At 40.9% G+C, this 20,738-nt stretch overlaps 2 protein-coding genes, 1 long non-coding RNA gene and 1 other non-coding gene across 4 annotated transcripts in view; 2 read left to right on the top strand and 2 right to left on the bottom strand.

The window, feature by feature from the left end:
• Positions 1 to 3,433, bottom strand: part of LOC141381851 (tripartite motif-containing protein 16-like) — a 6,640-nt gene extending 3,207 nt beyond the window's left edge. Inside the window, exon 1 of the mRNA XM_073948995.1 lies at positions 3,292 to 3,433. Within this exon, the coding sequence (XP_073805096.1) occupies positions 3,292 to 3,377 (86 nt within the window). The 5' untranslated portion in view covers positions 3,378 to 3,433. The remainder of the gene's footprint in view (positions 1 to 3,291) is intronic.
• LOC141381964 (uncharacterized) overlaps positions 1 to 20,738 on the top strand; it is a 1,176,553-nt gene that overhangs the window by 1,090,488 nt on the left and 65,327 nt on the right. The gene's annotated exons all lie outside the window — the stretch shown is intronic.
• trnas-aga (transfer RNA serine (anticodon AGA)) lies at positions 8,022 to 8,103 on the bottom strand. Its single transcript has one exon. It is a non-coding gene; the product is annotated as a tRNA-Ser (tRNA).
• LOC141381805 (uncharacterized) lies at positions 10,131 to 13,736 on the top strand. The gene is made up of 4 exons (XM_073948430.1): positions 10,131 to 10,361; positions 10,500 to 10,852; positions 10,930 to 11,435; positions 11,520 to 13,736. Exons 1-4 carry the CDS (start codon positions 10,226 to 10,228, stop codon positions 12,142 to 12,144), a joined length of 1,620 nt encoding a protein of 539 aa, XP_073804531.1. The 5' UTR covers positions 10,131 to 10,225; the 3' UTR covers positions 12,145 to 13,736.

Consider the following 20,738-nt stretch of genomic DNA (forward strand, 5'->3'; position numbering starts at 1 on the left):
TCATATTCTGAAACATATTATACAGGAATAAGAGAAGTAATTCAACACCTTTAATACTTTTCCCACACATTTAAAGACCTTATCACCATTTTCAATCAAAAAAGCTGGCGAGATTTATCTTACGGAATATTTACTAAATATTAAAATGTAATAAATGAATCCAACTAAACATTCGAATACAGACACATGTATATTAAAATCTAGCCGATTCGACAGGTTGTCACCTATAGAGCTGCAGACTGATAGTGTTGCAGTAAACAAGCGGCAAGCTGTCAAACCTTAGTAGAATTTTACTGATTACGTAACTACCTAGTATCCTGATATTCACGGCTTGAATAGTCAAACTTTAGCATACGATGATACCTTGTTCAACAATAAATGTATTACCTTGTAAAGGAATCTAAGACTTTCTAATACTTTAAGCCCTTAAACTCCTCTATATTGACTTATAAGCCCCCAACACCTTCTGATACTCCGGAGACACCCTGTGTAAGAGTGACTGAGAGTTGATCTGGGGGATACCTGTGGAGCAAAGAACTGCTATAAAAATCTCTTAAATCAGAATCGTGTGACAGGGCGGTTGTGTCATCTATAAATGGGAAGAAGGGGGGGGGGGGTGCAGAAGGAGAATGAGGCTCGGCGGAGCGACTCTGCTATAGCGGAAGTACAAATGATAGTCAGCATTGGAGCGTTATGAGTGCTAAATATTGTCAATAGTGATATGAAGAGTAAATGGGGGGGGGGGATATGTGAATATGGTATCAAGGGTGTGGGCTGTATAGGCAGAAAGTATCTTTGCGAAGAGTGTAAATGCATTAGGAATGGATGAAGAGTGTGATGGGTTGAATGAGGGCAGTTTCAGGAGCTGGCAGTCTTGAACTCTAAAATGGAAAACAAGAGAGAATTAGAAATGAAATCTTAGCGACATGGCACATGTACAGCAGACATGATTAATTGTATTGGCTGATATTCGTGGGAGGAGTCTTCATAAGTGTATGGATGATTGTGAATGGAAGCGCCTTTGTTAATGCATGTTCCAATACTTAATGTCACAATGTGCCAGGGTTGTAGAAGTGGGCATTTGTCCTCCTGCAGGGTGGTAATTAGAAGGAGAACCGAGCGTATGGGGCGCTTCTATGCTGGAAGTCCAGGAAACCTCTTGGAGAGCTGGTGAGATGATGATGGAGTGGAGTTTAAACCCCTTACTGATATAGCAGTTTTTAAAACACGAATGTATTTAACACAAAGTATAAGTATGAAAGCTACTCCATGGCCAGAAATGTCCTCCTCTTGTTTGTTGCAGTCGAGCAAGAAATTGTTTTCTTACTGTCATTATAAACTGACTGACATTCAGGTGTATTGATATGACAGTCACAATTGGCGTGATACAAAAGGGTTACTGCTTGATGTGTAGGTTGTCTATCACTTGCTGGGTAATACTCATTTCAGAATTTTTTTTTTTTTTTTTTTTAATATATAATTATTAATAAAATGTAAATATATCAACTGCCTACATCAAACTTATAAAACGATGTTGCCACTTAATAGGAACTGTGTGAATGTAATGTTTATCATGGCTTTACTCCATCCATGATAAGTAACATGTCTGTAATCTCAACATGATTATTTGGCCGGAATCAAAGTCTCTGCACGCAGTCCATTCATGAATTTGTCGGGAGAGAAGGCGGGACCGTCTCCAGTTTTGGAAAGCTCATTGGATGGTGATACTTCCCCTTTAAGCTATTGGCTCCTTGGAGTCACGGTCAAGAGTTCAGAGTGCAAAGGCCGGCGGCCATTTTGTAGATCAGATCGCTACAATGTTTATGCGTGAAAGTATGGCTCCATTCTCACCAGCAGCTGGTTTGGATATCAGTGCGTCTTTTCATGGATGTATATCGACGAATGAAGGTGTTGTGGACATATGTTTATGGATTAGATTGCCTTGTCATTTGCCTTCGAACTATTTCAGCTGTCGAAATGTTATGGATCTGCTGACCAGCGGGAGGCTGAGAGGTGAGTTCTTCATTTAAAGCGTTCTATTCACGCTGATCTCGCCAGACTTCCCTTTAAAGCATGCACGTTACCGAAAGTGGACCGTTAACGTTAGGTGATCTGTGAGTTCGGCTTCTCTCCGGTGGCTTGAAATCGCCGGCGTCAAAAGTTTAGACGAAGTTGTGGCTTGTGTAGTGAGGGGCAGATGAAGTAGAAGATGGAAGAGTTGATATGCCGGCTTCTTGCGGGGATTCTGGCTCGATTGCTGGCGAGGCAGCTGCTGGAGTTTTGGGGAGAGCGGGGTTCTGGTTGGAGACGTTGTTGTTGTTGATTGTTTGTTCTTCCATGCCAGAACGTTGAATGATGCTGAAGCGTAGTTTAAATGCTGGAGTGTTTGTAGCGGGAAGCATTCTTCCAAAATGAAGATAGTGCAATGGGGAGAAAGTGATCCATTTATACTAAGCTAGGATCATTCTGATTGGATTATTACTGATTACGGATGAGTGGCCAGCGGTGCACAATCATATCACGTGCTCCTCTCGAAATTAGTTTATGAAACTTCACTTCATCATCTCCAAACATTGCTAAGTTGGAGAGCAGTGAATCCAGACCAATCTGCAGTCCTCCTCGCCCTTTGGAAGCTTCGTGGGTTTGTGTTCTGTTTATTGTTCATAATACTTCAGTTATAAAGGATTAGTTTAGGAGTTTTTTGTCATTTGCTTTATTTGAGTTTGTTCAACATGTGATTGTCACTGGACTATATCAGAACCAGCATCACTGTCTGCTGATCACTTTTATTGCCTGATATTTTGTGTTCATGTTAGTTTAGAAGCAGAAAAGAGCCAGATTACAAGATATGTGAGATATTTGCCAGAAACATCTTTGTTATGTCCACATTGTGAATGTAAATTGATATTGTTTATTTTCTTCCTGTTTATAGTTTTACTCCGCCCTTATTAAAGTGTGATAAAGGACATTCTGTGTCTGTGAAGTTCATGAGGGAGAGTTTAACTTGCTGTTAAAGTATACACAGGACGTATTTGGAGAACAGTACACACACATCTCTGACCTGATACTGTACAGTTCTTCAGCAGAAATGTAGAGAACAAGTTTCACTGCTCAACTACAATGCTGAAACTGTACAGTGTTAATATGAGATATAATATCACGCTTAATGTGAGAACTGCCCCAGTGCACTGACATATTTAACAGCTTTGATTAATATCTGGACACTAGAAGAGCAGTGAAGTATCAAAGTATCTGTATTCACAATAAAAAAGGCAGTGCTGCTCCACATACTTGAGTTTGTCCAGTGTGTAGTTTGAATCCTCCAGTTGTTCAGAGAGCAGCTTGACTCCTGAATCTCCTGGATGATTGTAGCTCATTGTAGTTTGAAGTCAGAGCTGAAGACAGAAAACCACAGCCTTCCTCTGTCACCATACAGCCAGACAATCTACAAACACAAACAGTCCACATCATATTTGTTTGGCAGAGAGATATTACTGAGAAAAAGTCACGAGTGCAGCTTGATATTTCCTGCTGTTGTTTTCTGCAGGTACAGTACTTTATACAATTCTGTTCATTCTGACCTGGGCCTTTCTTCTGTCATTGTATTAATTGATGGAAAAGCGTTTACCTCAGTATCTCCAGTTTACAGTCTGGACTCTTCAGTCCACCAGAGAGAAGCTTAACTCCTGAATCCTGCAGGTCATTGTTACTCAGGTCCAGCTCTCTCAGGACACCGTTTGAGGATTGTAGAGCTGAAGACAAACTCTCACAACACTGAGGATTGAATTTGCACAAGACCAATCTGTGAAAGAAGAACACTGACTACATTAGTGTGACTTTTAGTAATTGTGTATATGTAACCACAGTGGACGGACATGTGTCACTATATTACACTATCATCTTCTGCAGCACCACGTTTTGGACACTGGTACACAGCAAATTCATTGGTGTTAAATTTCAAGTGTTGTGGTAATTCAGAGTAAAGTGTTAAAATTCTAGAGTTAGATAAAGGTAAAATAACCCTCTCGGCGTTAGAAGCTGATTTGCCTCCTTGTCACACAGAGTAACATGTATCTACCTTTGTAGAAAACCCTTGTATTAGAGAAACTAATCAGAGTGTCTGAAATCTCACCACACCCTCATTCACCTGGCCCTTAAATTAGTCAATTAGTTTAGTCCACTAGACAGAGTGAATGACCACAAATAAGTGAATTCAGACACCTGCTGTTGAACACCTGCTGTTAACAAGCACAATCACTGAAGGAATAAGAAATTGAAGGAAGAAATAAAACTACAGACACAGCCTCACACCAAACCAACTGAATTAAAACAGAGGATTAAACAACTCCATTAAATAATAGTATAAGCAGCTTCACTGATTACAGTTTGACTTCATTTCTGTAAGAATATTTGACAATGAACAGAGGTTATATTTTTTTTTATTAAAAATATTTCATTTGACCTCACCATCATAGAGATCAGAGGCTGCTTATTTGAGCTCTTGAAGCTTTACTAATATATCCTAATGTTTTTCTGACTGTTATAGCTGTGTTTCTAAAACTCATTAGCTATAGCAAGAAAGGTCAAGAGAAACTATACTGTTTATGCTTAATTGTTATAGATTTTATTTCAGGTGTTTGTTAAGTTGATTCATAAAAATATGCAAAAATAGTTGTATTAAAGCTGCAAGGGACAATACTTCTGGCAGTCTGCTGCTCTTCATAGAAAATTCAACAAACAATTAGGATGCAATTAATAATTAGAGTGTCATGCACTAAACATTCAAGCTCCAGCTTGCTCTTTATGACACACAGGCATCAAGAATCAACATATGAACCTCAACCGTGGTTGCTAAAAAAAAAAAAAAGCTGCATAGTTCATGCCGCAATGCATGCTGGGTGCCAGCATAGTACAAAGCTCCCAGCATGCATTGCAGCATGAATAAATTATGCAGCTTTATGTTCTTTTTTATGTTCTCTTTCTTTTCCTGTATTTTGTGTTGTTTTTGGGAGGTGATATTTCAGTAGTGTTTTTTTTTTTACTTTTTTTTTATTTTTTTGTTTGTCACCATTATTGAGATTCAAAGACTAATTGTTGATGTCTGGGTGTTTTTCAGTTTTGCCATAGATCAAACATTCTCATTGTAAATGGTGTTTTTAAACCTGTTATAAGGTCATTAATTGTTGGAGCTTCAGTGGTTTCATTTATGTATACTATTTATTTCTCACACATAACTAATATGAGACTGAATTAAAAAAAAAAGCAGGAAAGGATGGCTATGATATCCTTAATAATCTCTTCAGACTGACACTTTCATTTTCTTTAGGCTTTCCATGCTATATGTATAAATAGTGTGATTAACACTAACTATAGCAGCCAAAATAAAAGACATTTACAGTAAGAAGTTGAAGAGCCTGACTAAAGCAGACTCTGTCCTCCATCATGGTGACTTCAAATGAACAACGGAAATTTCATTAAGAGCTTTTGTTCACATGACAGAAATAAAGTCAAAGGTCAGTAATAGGTGAAGCTCCATGATAAGTTGTTTATTTGATGAGTTTTTTTTCAAAGATGTTGAAAAATAAAATTTTTATTGTGTAATTTGTTTTATTTTTATTGATTATTATTTTATTTTTTTTATTAGTTTTTTTTCTCAGTTGATTTCATCTTTGGTTTTGGCTTGTGTTTTTCTTTCCTTCAGTGATTCTGCTTGTTAACAGTTGTTCATCAACAATTCTCAATCCTCCTTTAATTAGACACTTAATTGTCTCATTAACTTCATCACTGTCTGAGTGTTCAGCCCTCTGTAGTGAGGACACTAGTTAGGATTTTGCTCTGGAATTTAAGGCTTAAGTGTGTTCGAATAAAAAATACAGACTATGGGATGTATTTTTAACAGAAATATTCTGGAAACTGAATTTACGAATGTAAAATGTTGAAAACAGCAGATTACTGGCAACCAGTGCTGCCAGTATTTTGACATACATTTAACAGATATTTTACACAATAAGAGTTTGCTAATTAACACTCTGGGTGTTAAAAATTTTAACACTTTCAAAAATGTTATTTTAACACTTATAGTGGTTCCCATATAAACACTGAGGGAGTGTTAATTTTAACTCTAAGGTAGTTAAATCTACCAAATCTAAAATTTGCAGTGTGAGATCAATAAAAAAATACAGACTGTTGAATGTGCTTTTAACAGAAATATTCTGTAAACTGAATTTATGAATGTTAAAAACAGCAGATTACTGGCAACCACAGCTGCTGGTATTTTTCTGTAAAATCTAAAAATGGAAAGAAAAAAAAAAGAAAAACAGCAAAACGGTTTTTGTGTCACCATTGTGGAGGATAATAGCGTCTCTGTTCAAGTCCAAGATGAACTGAGAGTATTTGATGTTATGCTGCATCTTCTTTTGTTTAAAGGTAACTGTGTAGTTACTAATGCAGTCAAAATCTGTTTGCTAGTTGCAATCACACATGAAAACTTTATTGCATCTAAAGACTTTACATTTTTTTCTACTAAGCTATGATTTTGTAAACTGAATATTGTATTAGTTCATGAAATATGGTTATTTTTTTGTAAGTTTGTACAGTTATATAAAACTTCCATGTTTTTCACAGAAAGATTCTGGCAACCACAGCTGCTGGTATTTTTTCGGAAATGTAACAGATATTTCACACAATAAGAGTTTGCTAATTAACACTCTCTTGGTGTTGACAATGTTAACACTTTTAAAAGTGTTATTTTTAACACTTATAGTGGTTCCCATATAAACTATGAGGGAGTGTTAATTTTAACTCTAAGGTAGTTAAATCTAAATTTGCTGTGTAGGACTGAACCAACTGAATACTTGTGCTTAAAACATTGTTGTCTTTGATGTGTTAAAAGAAAAAACAGAGTACAGTCTTTTACTTCCTTCAAATCAAAAGAGAGGGGAGATGTTTGGCTGGACTTCTGTCAAAGCACAGTGGCATAATCTGGTCAATTGATAACAGCTATGTGGCTTATATCAGTCACTAGATAGAGGTAATTAAGAGAACTGGATTATGAAATTGCACTTTGGGTTAAAAGACAATAATATTAAGACTAAAGTCTTAAGAGGAGGGATTGAAGAAGATTTCCATTCTCTCAGTGTGTAGTATTTTCTTAGTGTAAAGCAGTTAATTTTCTCTTCTCAAAATGTATGTAGTGTTTGCAGCAAACATGCTAGCATGTGTTAAAAATACTGTGTAATATGAGTATGCCTGCACAGAAGCAACACTAGGAGAAGGCTATTACTGAATGGCTGATTGTGTAGAATAACTGAATATGTAAAGCACTGATTATATATGTTAAATACTTGTATGAAGCTATATGTGGCAGAAGTTAGAATGAGTAACATATTATCAAGTTATTATCCTATCATAACAATGTATGTAAACCCTTAGTTCCTTTGCATAAGTTGTATCTATACTTTGCTGACATAGACCTGTAACATCTCTGTTGACATGAGCTGGTGGGCTAAGAGCCAAGAATAGCAGGACCCCTTAGACTAGAAAACCTATTCAAAAGTGGTCAAGAGTTAAAAAGAGACACAAAGGGGTGTGTCATAATTACCTGTATAAAGATTATGGAGAACACAGATACTTTAGAAGGTGTCCCGGAGAGACTTCAGAATGCTCTGGGGTCTGCTCTGCTCTTTCTCGGCTTTATTATGGAGAATAAAGTCTATTTTCTGATATTCAAAACCTCCGGTCTGATAATTTCTAATTGATGAAAAGTCGAATTCACGACATGACCCCGTTCAACGCGGGGATGCTGCGGCCACAACGCAGAGTACTAACCACTATACAATCTCGGCGAGCTATGAAACAGCCCTTGTGACCTATGTGTGGTATGTTCCTCCCTGTGATAAGGCCCTTTCTCTTCAGTGAGAACACTCTGTTGTTTTTCTCCTCCTACCAGCACAACGCTTTTCCCAAGAAACAATGGAAATGCAAACAATTGACGACTGCTGCAATTTTAAAAAGGGGATGGACGTAGGCGGCTGGCTTCGAACCTGCGCAGGGACACCCCAATGGATTTCTAGTCCATCGCCTTAACCACTCGGCCACGACTACAAGACTGACTGTATTGGCATGTCTTGATGTGTAGTACATGTATTGTGCATCCAGTTGAAACTTTAATCAAGCGATAGCTCAACGGCAAAAGCTGTGGCTCCACAAAATGAGCCTTACATGCGCGAATAGGGACTTGAACTCTGGACCCTCAGATTAAAAGTCTGATGCTCTACCGACTGAGCTATCCGGGCTCCACAACAGCAATTTATAAGTAGGCAATTTTTAGGGTTGTGGTTGGTGCAGACCTTCACAGTACACTAAAGTTTACCGTGAGATGAGGTTTAGGCTTATGGTTGGTGTAGATGTTGCTAAAACAGGTTACTTTGAGGTTGGGTTTATGGTTGTTGTAAGTGTAGACATCAGTACAACACAATAGTTTGGACTCCATGTCATGTAGGAGACATTAAAGAGATCAATGATAACTGCAGAATGTCTTTCTGCTGTTGTGGCAATGAATGGACACTCAACAATTAAAAAGATTCCTTCCATGCCTTAGAAGCATGACTTGATCACTAGTTATCTACACAGCATGCTGCCATCAAAGATCCTATTTCTCTTATATCGAATCCCTAGTCTTCCACACTTTAGGAAACGTAAACATTCAGGATGTGCCATTAGCACAGCCTGCACTAAAAGGAGGCTGGAGATTATGGATGGCAACACAGAGTGCAACACCAATGTCGCCTTGAAAAACATGCCATGACACGTATTTGAACCAGGGTTGCTGTGGCCACAATGCAGAACACTAACCACTATACGATCACAGCGAGCTACAGGATTGCCGCTGTGGCTCTTGTGTGGTATGTTCCTCCATGTGATATGCCCCTTTCTCTTCAGTGAGAAGACACAGTTGTTTTTCTCCTCCTACCAGCACAACGCTTTTCCCAAGAAACAATGGAAATGCAAACATTGATGACTGCTGCAATTTTAAAAAGGAACAGGATGTGTGTATAGTTGGCAGGACTTGAACCTGCGGGAGAATACCCCAACCGATTTCTAGTCGATCGCCTTAACCACGCAGCCATGACTACAAGACTGCCTGTTCTCCCATGTCCTCATGCCTAGTACACGTGTTGTGCATTCAGATGAAACTTTCAGCAAGCGATAGCTCAACGGCAAAAGCTGTGGCTCCACAAAGAGTCTCTCATGAACACAGAATTGAACCCTGGACCCTCTACCGACTCCGCTAAAGCTGGGGAACAATAGTCTGTTTTGGAAGGGGAAGAAAAAAGCACAAGAAAAATAAGAAAATTTGAGAAATTGAGAAAGAAAGAAGCGAAATTAAGGTTATATTTTGTATTTTTTGCCCACCAGAAACTACTCAATGCATATATAACAGTACTGGTTCAAGAAATATGTCCATAAATAACACTTTGGGTAGATCACAAGGTTCAATCCCTGACTGGAGCAGGTATCTAACCAGGTTTAGTAATGGGTCGATCATGAACATTTCGTTCATTTTAAACGAATCTTCAATATGATTTGGAAACTACAAGTCCTCTTAGGGAGTGATTTGTTAATTTGCGCGTGCGTACATTTGTGCAGGTTGTATCGTTATTTCAAGTCTTCATCACATTTCGTGTCGTTCATCGCGGAAAGGCATAAACCAATCATATGCGTTTAGAGCCGAAAAAGATTTGATCCGTTCACCTCTCGAGTCCTCTATCGGGTCTGAGTCACTCGTTTATTACGGGCCAATCATACGCGTTTAGAGCAGGAAAAATATTTGATCCGATCATCTCTCGAGTCCTCTTTCGGGTCTGAGTCATTAATTCCTCACGGGCCAATAATATGCGTTTAGAGCCAAAAAAAAGAATTGATCCGTTCATCTCTCGAGTCCTCTATCGGGTTTGAGTCATTCGTTCCTCACGGGCCAATCATACGCGTTTAGAGCTGGAAAAAGAATTGATCCATTCATCTCTTGAGTCCTCTATCGGGTCTGAGTCACTCGTTCATCATGGGCCAATCATACGCATTTAGAGCCGGAAAAAGAATTGATCCGTTCACCTCATGAGTCAGGTCTGAATTTGGAGAAAAGCTCCGCCACTGCACTTGACACCACCAACACTGGTTTGAAGTGCAGCTCAGGTTAAATACTCTCTCTCCTCTCTAGAAAGATCCAATGATTGCTACCAGGTGGACACAGTTACCTGCAGGGAGAGAGAGAGGAAAAACACAAAGCTCATTGTCCACCAAAAGATATGTCTCAGGAGGCAAGCCCTGGGATAACCGCTATCACCCTCCTGGAGCATATACAGGCAAGAAATCCATTAATTAGTTGTTATGGAAGTTATTCATTAAGCTTTTAATGTACTACACAAAATGGTAATCTAAATGTTTATTTTATCATTAGTTTTATTTAATATATGTTTTTTTATTGTTTTATTTTTTTTAAGGTGAATTGCTGGAAATGGAGCACCTTTACAGCCAGACCGGCAAAACCCTGACTCCGGTGCTCCAGAACCCAGAGGAGGAAGGCAGGCTGGTGGAGGAAGTAGATGACGAGGATCTACAAGATGACGGGTTTGAGGAGGAGATCATGGAGGACATCACAGTTCAAGTGCTGTATGAGGATGACCCCTGCCGTGATCTCAGAAACAGCCCCTTATCTTCGCCTCTGCCTCAGTCCCCAGCATTACTGGCTGAGCCGTCCACATCAGCTGGTGGAGAAGGACAGCTTCCTAGCCCAGCCCCCTCAGTGCCGTCACAGCCATCCAAGTCTGGAGACAGTCTCTCTGTTGAGGCTCAGGTAAGATATATTAAGAACTTAATTTTATTTAGTCTTTTTTTATTCCACATATACTAAATTTATTCTGTATTTACCAGGGAGTAGTCATTGGACCTGATGGCATTGCTGGGTGGGACAAGGTGCAGGATCTGGCTGCTTATTTGGTAGGTCTTCGTGAGGCTCCTTACCTCACTGACCTGCAGGTGACAGAGGCCATTCAGCTGTGGACAGCTCTCCTGGATGTTGATAAACAGCGCATCAACTACCAGCCTCGACATCAGCCTCAGCTGACACATGGGCGCTTTAAGGCACGGAAGCGCTTCGGAGTCACTCCAGGTGTGGAGAGCATCAAGCGCTGTCTGATTGGACATCCTGAGGGTCCAGCACAGTGGCCTAGCACCAGCCGCTTGGTTGAGGCCATTTGTACAAAGCTGTGTGCCGTACACAAGTCCACTTCCAAGAAGGCTGGTGTTCGCACGCACAGGTGGTCTAAAATACTGACCGATTACCACCACATCCGGGATCTGGTGCTTGGCAGTCGCAGGCTGATGGATGAAACAGTGATCCAGCTTTTTGTGCTAAACCAGAAGACGCTTATTCAGTGGTAAGCAAAGCACATTATTTTCTTTAAATTACCTGAATACTTCCAAATTAATATATATGAATGATACATATCATTTATTATCAGGTTTCAACGGAGGCAAAAAGATCAGGAAATGAGTGTACTCCCTCAGGGACTGACTCCACTTGATCCAATTGCTGTGGCAGATACGCAGCTTCCTTTGCCGAGGGGAAAATTGGACGAGGCACCGACAACATCAGGCCCCAAACACCAGTTTGTCTTTCCTCCAAATAAAGAAGGACAGGCACCTCTTCTTCGACCTGGTCGAAAGTCTGCTTCTGCATCCACCAACGTTTGCTCCTTCCTGCCGGATGCCACCACTGTGTGCTCCTTTCCACCGGCCCCCACGACGGTATGCCCAATCGCGCCAACCCCCACCACAGTCTGCCACATTGCACCAGCCCCTACCATGGTGTGCCCCGTCACACCGATCTTCACCACAGTGCGCCCCATCTCGCCAGCCTCCACCACAGTGTGCCCCATCATACCAGCCTCCACCACAGTGCGCCCTATTGCGCCGGCCCCCACCACAGTGCGCCTCATTGTATCTGCCCCCACCACGGTGTGCTCCTTTCCACCGACCCCCAGCACGGTGTGCCCCATTGCACCCCCCCCACAGCACCAGATGTTGTGCAGCCCATTTCAGGACCTGGATCATTGTTTGGCACACTTGTTTTTAACCCAGACATGAGTGTGTCAATGGTGATTCCATCATTTGCTGCACCAACATCCAGTGCAGTCCCAGCTTCACCTGCACCTGCTGTTCCTCCACCTGCACCTGCTCCACCTGCACCTGCTGTTCCTCCACCTGCACCTGCTGTTCCTCCACCTGCACCTGCTCCACCTGCGCCTGCTGTTCCTGTGTCCCGTTACACCCAGAGGAACAGGCGCAGACGGGAACAGGAGAAGAAAAGTGTTTGCAGCAAATGTGGGCAACCAAAGACTAAGGAGTTTGGCCATAGCCGATTTGTCCTTAGAGGACTGGTTGGCAGAACAGCGCCAGCAAAATAAAGGACAAACTCCAGCTCCAGAATAAAGGACAAATTGCTGTATATATTTTTGTAAATGTTACATGGGTACTCTCTCTCTCTTATTTTATTTAATTTTTGTGTTAATATTTAGCATTTTAAAGTGGCACTTATAGGCCCCAGAGGTGGGACCAAGTCATTGTTTGGCAAGTCACAAGTAAGTCTCAATTCATTGCCCTCAAGTCCCGAGTCAAGTCCCGAGTCAAGACAGGCAAGTCCCGAGTCAAGTCCCAAGTCAAAGGCAACAAGTCTCAAGTCAAGTCCAAAGTCCTATTGTTTGATTTTCGAGTCTTTTCGAGTCTTTTTAACAGAAAAATGAACTGTAAACAGATTATGTATGGTTGTAAGATCTGTATTTATTAAACAAACCTTTTTTTATGAAAGAACATTGCTCAGATATATAAAAACACAAATGTAATTTTCTGAAAAAGTGCTAAACAGTGCTGCATCTTGTCTACACAGCACATTGCACAAGAACGAGTTCCACTACAATAGAGTCCATTTTGCCTCACATCACACAGAAATTGCAGGTCTACTGCTGTCTAGTTCATTAAGTTTAGTTGTGCTATGTTATGTCTTCTGTGATCAACTTGTGATTAACTAAAACTACATAAACAACCTCAATGAGGCAGCAGTAGACCAACAACTCCTGTATGCTGCAAAGTAAAATTGAGTGAACTTGGTATTTTGTCAATTGAATCTCGTGTGTGCTGAAGAGATGAAGATGCAAATCTGTCTAGCAGCAATGTAAAATTGTGGCACATATTCTCAATGAAGTAGGCTACTTTATACAAAAATTAATGTTGTTTTCTTCACATAACAATGAAGAACTTTGCTCTCTACCTTGTGTGACGCTCGTGCACCGATTTCCTCTGTGGACAAAACTGCTTGCGAGCTCTGAAATATACGCTGCGCACGCGCAAATTTTCTCGCTCTTAAATATGCACTGCTCACGCACACATTTTCCTGCGTGCTCTCAGAGATTATATACAGAATTTGAGTCTTGTGTTTCCTCTTCCTTTCGTGCTTTTTGATATGATTTATATTGAGGCACTATTTATTAACAATAACCAAAATACTAAAATAGACTTACATATTAAATTTTTAATCTAATAAACCATAACATTTTGGCTGTATGTTTTATGATGAGATATTTCCAGTTACAAACACTTAAAGACACAGAGAATAGATGTTGGATGTAAAGAATGCATTTTGTTTTACAAACATTTATTAATCACCCGAAAGGTGTACCATACTAATCAAATAAAAAAACATTTAAACAAAAATATAACTAACGCAAGCAGAAATGTAACTGTGATAAAAATAAGGAAACCATTATCAACATTGATAAACCATATCAACATTCTGGAATAATCAATTTACCAGGAGGATCTCTGGAGAGCAAAAGCAGGAAAATTATGAAGCGCCAGTGTGGACAAAACTCAAGCAAACGCAGTGAGACTGAATACGTGCACGAGAGACCAGCCAATCAGATTGAAGTACCTGCCCACTGGTGAAAGTAATGTCAGAGCCAATCAGATTTTTCTTTCTTTTCATAAAGAACGGGGTTCAAATCCCACTTAGGCACTTGTAAACTATCATTTTAGACCATTTTGTCAAAAATCCCTACTGAAAAAAACAGCTTGAACCAGCCTAGGCTGGTTTTAGCTGGTCGACCAGGCTGGTTTTAGAGGGGTTTTGGCCATTTCCAGGCTGGTTTCCAGCCATTTTTTAGCCTAGTCTTAGCTGGTCAGGCTGGGAGATGACCAGCTAAAACCAGCTTGACCAGCCTAGCCAGGCTGGGAGCCCAGCCAAAACCAGCTATGTCCAGCTTAAACCAGGCTGGTCAAGCTGGTTTTAGCTGGATTTTGCTGGTCAGTTTCCAGACTGATCAGCTAAGACCAGGCTGGAAATGGCTGGAAACCAGCCTAGAACTGACCAAAACCCCTCTAAAACCAGCCTGGTCGACCAGCTAAAGCCAGCTTACCAGCCTAGGCTGGTTTAAGCTGGATTTTTCTGCAGGGATATTGTAATGTTTAACAATTTATTAGAGCCACAAATTATCTAAAACTTGTTTTCATGTTTGAATAGGCAATAAATGTGCTAAATAAATTAAAATAGAAATACCCACAGTGAAACAGTTATATAAATTTAAATATTAGTTTAAATACATTCATAGTGGTTTTAAATATCTTTTAATATGTAGAGTTCAAATTCAACAAACTGAAAAAAACAAGTCTTCATTTTTAGTTTATTTAAAAACAATTACAAATGGAGCAATTCAACTCACAATTAAATGATCTCATTGGGTGATGGAATAATAAAGGTAAAACTTTAATAGAATGATCAGTCAAGTGTTTTCCAATGAAATCTGTTAAAATAAGAGTCCTACAAAACAGGAACAAAGACACTCATGAAACGAAATGTGATTGTCAATTGTATTTTTTATTAGATGGTTGGTTTTAAGTACCTTAAAAATAGTAGATAAGCCTTAAATATAGAGGGGGAAATACAGAAAAACAAACAAACAGAAATTCAACAATATAGATGCATTACATTACAATCTCACAATAAAAATTTAATTAAAAACCATGTAGAGGACTAAAATATTGCTAAGAGGCATAACATCAACAATAATACAAATACTTTTAAGGTTTTAAATACTAAATAAAATTAATAGCATCAATCCAAAATATAAAAAAGGTAACACTTTACAATAAGGTTGTATTAATTAATTAAGTTTATCTATTTACTAATGTGAACAAACAATGCAGTGAAGTACAGTTATAAATCATTACAGTATTCATTAATTAATGGAAATAAAATTATTGGTTAACCTTTGTTAAACCACAGTGCATTAACATTAATGTTAACAAGCATACCTTTAAATTGTAATAATGCAATAGTAAATGTTAAACTATAATTAATAAAGGTTTAAAAGTATAGTTCATTATTAGTTCATGTTAGTACATAGATTAACTAAAAAAACCTTATTGCAAAATGTTACCAAAAAATAACAAAACACTTTTTTCACAGTTTTAAGAGCTTTAAAAATAAATTATATATATCTAGTTATTATGTCATGTAATTATTATTACTACTAATTAAATAGTTAGAAAATACTGTCAGAGGATGGGCAAAACACAAAAATAAAACATATGCGCATTGACACAAACGACCAAGTGCAAAAACATAAATTACAGCCATGTTCATTCATAATTATGTGAAATAAATGAGGAGAGGGTAAGTTTGGTTAAAAAAACTGAAGTTCATTGACTTATGCACAACAGTAAAACAATGCTTTTGCACAACAGTAACACATTGCGAGTAGTAAAGTCTCTTACCTTTGACAGATATTGTAAATCCGCTGAATAAAACAAAAGGAGCAGATCGTGGATGTGTTTATTTCACTCTCCGAGTCAGAATGAAAATGGCATCTTCAAATTTCCCGCTGGTGCAAAAACACGGAAGTGCGCCACAAAGCGCTAGTGGTCGAAAGTATGCGCGCATGCTTTCTGTCACACACACACACACACACACAGAGATAGAGCGCTCCTTCAACATACTTTTTATCTTTGGGCTTTTTATAGAAAGTAGCAAGTCTTTACAAGTCAATAGGCGCAAGTCCAAGTGAAAGTCCGAGTCATTTATGTTCAAGTCCAAGTCGAGTTGCAAGTCTTTTCATATTTTGTCAAGTCGAGTCTGAAGTCATCAAATTCATGACTCGAGTCTGACTCGAGTCCAAGTCACATGACTCGAGTCCACACCTCTGGTTCACACTTAGCTGATAATCAATAAAGCGTATTTGGCATGCTGTCCCGGGAGAGAGCCCTGAGCTCGTAATATCCTCGAGCCCGGGGCTCCCTCCCGTTAGAAGGGCGAGAGGGGAATTCGAGGTCAGGTAGGTCTCGAGAACTCCCCAAAAGGCAAAGGTTTTCATCTCGGGACAGCAGCCGCGTATTGAAGTGCCCCCCAAAAGGCGAGAGGTCAGTGCCATATCCGGCTGCTGAATGTAAATTGAAGTGAGATAGGTTACTGCAGGAGAAAAGTTGAAACTGATTCTTAGGAGAGGCTGGGGACTCTGTTGGAGTTGGGTTCGGGGAGGCAGGGTTGGAGAGCCTAACGGAAGAAAGGAGAGTAGCAGAGGGATTTGGTGCTAGAAATAGGAAAGTAGCGGAGTAACTCGACGCTGAAAGAAGAAAAGTAGCGGAGGAACTCAACGCTGGGAAAGGGGAATGTAGTGGGTAGGGGAGAGGGGTTGTAGAGGGGGTGGAGAGAAGAGCGGAAGCATTCGACGCTGGAAGGAAGTAAAGAGGATGCGGAGGAACTCAACGCTGGGAAGAAGAGAGCATGAGATGCGGCGGAACTCGACGCTGGAAAGGTAAAGAAAAGAAACCTATGGGGATCAGAGCTCTGGGTCAACTCCGTGGGAGTTAGAGCTGTAGGATTGGACTACTACAGGAGTCTGGGAAGGGAGGGAGAGGTGGAGACTCCTGTAGGTGGTGGGCTGAGCAGGACTCCGGGGGAGTCAGAACGTGGGAAGACTCCTTGGGAGTCAGATTGGTGAGTGATGTTTTTGAAATATAGAAAGAGTAGCGGAGGAACTCAATGCTGAAAATAGTAAAGTAGCGGAGAAACTCAACGCTGAAAGGGGGATTGGGAGTTAAGGGTGGGGAGAGGAGAGAAGTTGTAAGAGGGGGGAGAGGAAAGAGCGGAAGCATTCGACGCTGGAAGGAAGAGAAAGAGATGCGGAGGAACTCAACGCTAGGGAATATAGGACAGGAGATGCGGAGGAACTCAACGCTAGAAGGTAGGAAAGATGCGTATTTGGCCGGGGCGAGAGAGAGAGGGGAGGGGGGACTCTGTGGGAGTCTTAGCTCTTGGGGTAACTCCGTGGGAGTTAGAGCTGAAAGATTAGGCTCCTACAGGAGTCTAAATGGGGAGGGGGTGGTGGAGACTCCTATAGGAGGTGGGCTGGGCAGGACTCCGGGGGAGTCTAAGCTTAGACTGGAAAGGTAAGAGTAGCGGAATACTCAACGCTAGAAGGAAGTGATAGTAGCGGAGCAACTCGACGCTGAAAAAGAAAAGAAGCGGAGAAACTCGACGCTGGAAAGGGGGTAGGGAGTAAAAGATATTGAGAAGGTGGGGGGAGAGTGGGAGGGGATGGAGGAAAGAGCGGAAGCATTCGACGCTTGAAGGAAGGAAAGGAGGTGCGGAGGAACTCAACGCTTTAGAACATAGAATAGGAGATGCGGAGGAACTCAACGCTAGAAAACAAGAAAGTTGTCGATTGTGGAGGGGGGGGGGGGGGGGGGTTTGGGGTAATTGATTGACTCCGGGGGAGTCAGGCCTTGAATGGTGATACTTAGGCTGAAGAGATGAGAGTAGCGGAAGAACAACACTAGAAGGAAGAGATAGTAGCGGAGCAACTCGACGCTGAAAAGAGAAAAGTAGCGGAGAAACTCGACGCTGGAAAGGGGGTAGGGAGTAAAAGATGTTGAGGTGGTGGGGGGAGAGTGGGAGGGGATGGAGGAAAGAGCGGAAGCATTCGACGCTTGAAGGAAGGAAAGGAGGTGCGGAGGAACTCAACGCTTTAGAACATAGAATAGGAGATGCGGAGGAACTCAACGCTAGAAAACAAGAAAGTTGTCGATTGTGGAGAGGGGGGGGGGGGTTTGGGGTAATTGATTGACTCCGGGGGAGTCAGGCCTTGAATAGTGATACTTAGGCTGAAGAGATGAGAGTAGCAGAAGAACTCAACACTAGAAGGAAGAGATAGTAGCGGAGCAACTCGACGCTGAAAAGAGAAAAGTAGCGGAGAAACTCGACGCTGGAAAGGGGTAGGGAGTAAAAGATGTTGAGGTGGTGGGGGGAGAGTGAGAGGGGATGGAGGAAAGAGCGGAAGCATTCGACGCTTGAAGGAAGGAAAGGAGGTGCGGAGGAACTCAACGCTAGAAAGGAGAAGAAGGAGGTGCGGAGAAACTCGACGCAGGAAGGAAGTGAAGACTGAAAAGATTTTATACTGGTAGCCTTGGGGAAAAAGTTTTGCTCCTGTTGGGGTCGGGGTTCAGGCACTCTTGGGAGAGAGATAGGGGGAGATTATTTGCTGAACTGGGAGCGCTGAAAGAGGGGGGGGGGGGGGGGGGGGGGTTGGGGAACAGGCAGAATTAAATTTCTGTCCTTGTATTCAAGATAGTGGATGTCGTGAGTGCGAGCTGTGAGGATGAATTGATATCCTCTCCAAATGTATACATGCATCACGCTGAGGCTGTTACATGTAATTGAGCTAGACGATAATAACGAGTAAACGCTTTTATGGAGGCGTTTAAACTGTTGTGAAGTGTCAATAGTGGTATGTTGAATGGAAGTGTATGTGAGCTCAGGCAGAGCGTCACTGCTGCGACAGTGAAGCGGGGGGAAAAGAAGCTCTGCAGCCTCTCTGCTGTTGCAGAGGTGGAAGTCAATGTCGGGAGGCGGGTACGCTTTCCCGAAAATGTATAACTGCTGTGAAGTGTTGGGGAATGGGAAGGAAAGGAGCTGCGCTGTGACAGTGGTGCGATGGGAGAATAAGGCTTGGCTGAGCATCTCTGCTGTTGCAGGTACGATGGTAGTCAGTATTGGAGCATTATAGGTGCTCCCACAAAAATATTAAATATCAGAAGGGATGTGTGGAGATGAAAGTAAGTAGGGGCTCAGGTAGAGTGTCACTGCGGTTGTTGTGATGCTATGGTGAGTGAAGCTCAGCGGAGCGCTACTGCTAATGGATAGGTGCAGTAGTGATCGGTATTGGAGAGTTTTGAATGCTCTCGCAAGAATATTAAATACTGTTAGTAGTGATATGTAGAGAGGAAGTGAATAAGGGCTTAGCTACAGGTGCAATGGGTGAGTATGGCACAGTGGAGCGGTTCTGCTGCTGCAGAGGATCAGTATGAAGACAATGTGTGCTCCTGCAGAAGCATTTACTGCTGTATTAGTGCAGGGCAGTGTGACGAGTGTTATTGGACTTGTAAGTGTATAGAGCTTGCTTAGAGCATCCCTGCTGCAGTAATAGAAAAATTTAGGCAACCCCTAAATAAGTTGGAACTGTGGTGAGTGAAAATGTATGGGTGTATGGGATAGTTTAAGTTGTGCTTACACTTAAAACATTTGAATTGTGTGAGTGGGGGAAGGGATGTCGAAAATGTATATAGGACATGCTTTGCCGAAATAATCGGTTTGCTTGCTTAATGGAGAGAGATAGTGTTCCTCCAGTCAGATCAGATATGGTGAGGTGGATTGTGGGATTGCAACTGATGGTAATTCAGAGAATCTCAAAACCCGAAGACTAGTGTGAATATGGCATTATGGATGTGGGCTGTATGATTGGAAATGCATCCTTGTGTAGATTGTGATTGCATTTGGAATGGATGTGGAGTGTAATAGGTTTGATGAAGGTCAGCTTCTGGGCCGGCTGTCCTAATGTCTGGAATGAGAAACAAGAAAAATCAGAAATTTAAATTTACAACATGATACATGTATAGCAAACATGACAAAATTGTTTTAGCTGATATCTAATGCAAGGCATCTTAATAAGAGCATGGACAATTGTGAGCTTCGTTGTCGCAGTCTGCGAGGATGATCGAGGTGGGCATTTGTTCCCCCACAGGATAGCAGGTGGATGCAGAGCTGGGGATATGGGGTGTAGCTTGTCTGGTGGTCCTAGAAATTCTTCTTGAAGATTTATTTAAATGTCCTATTCATGCAGTCAAGCGAAAAGTTAGTTTCTTTACCATTTTCACCTCCAGCCGGCGTGCCATTATAAGTTACATATGGCACTGTATATGCAAGTATGGGTCATTGACGTATTACGATTGGACTTTTGTGTTAAATTCTCACTGGTTGGGTAGTAGTCTTTACAGAAGTTAAATGCTATCAGATCTGGCAGAGGTTTTTTATTTATTTTATTTATTTATTATTATTATTTATTAATTCATTCATTTATTATTATTTGTCAATTTATTTATTTATTATATCAAATCCCAACATCAAACGCTTAATTCACTACTTAGTTGAAACTGTATGAATGGAATGTTAGTTATGGCTTTACTTAATTTGTTTAAATACATGTTAGGAATCTTAACTTCTAAAATTCTTAATCTTAACTTAATTTGCAAGCATGTCTGTCTCAGTTCATTCAGGAGTCTTTTATGGCTGGGTTCATTCATGAATTGTTGAGAGGGCGGAACCATATCGAGTTTTAAAAGCGCATTGGATGAGG

The sequence above is a fragment of the Danio rerio genome, chromosome 4 (genome assembly GCF_049306965.1).
Source record: "Danio rerio strain Tuebingen ecotype United States chromosome 4, GRCz12tu, whole genome shotgun sequence".
In the NCBI taxonomy this organism is placed as follows: Eukaryota; Metazoa; Chordata; class Actinopteri; order Cypriniformes; family Danionidae; genus Danio; species Danio rerio.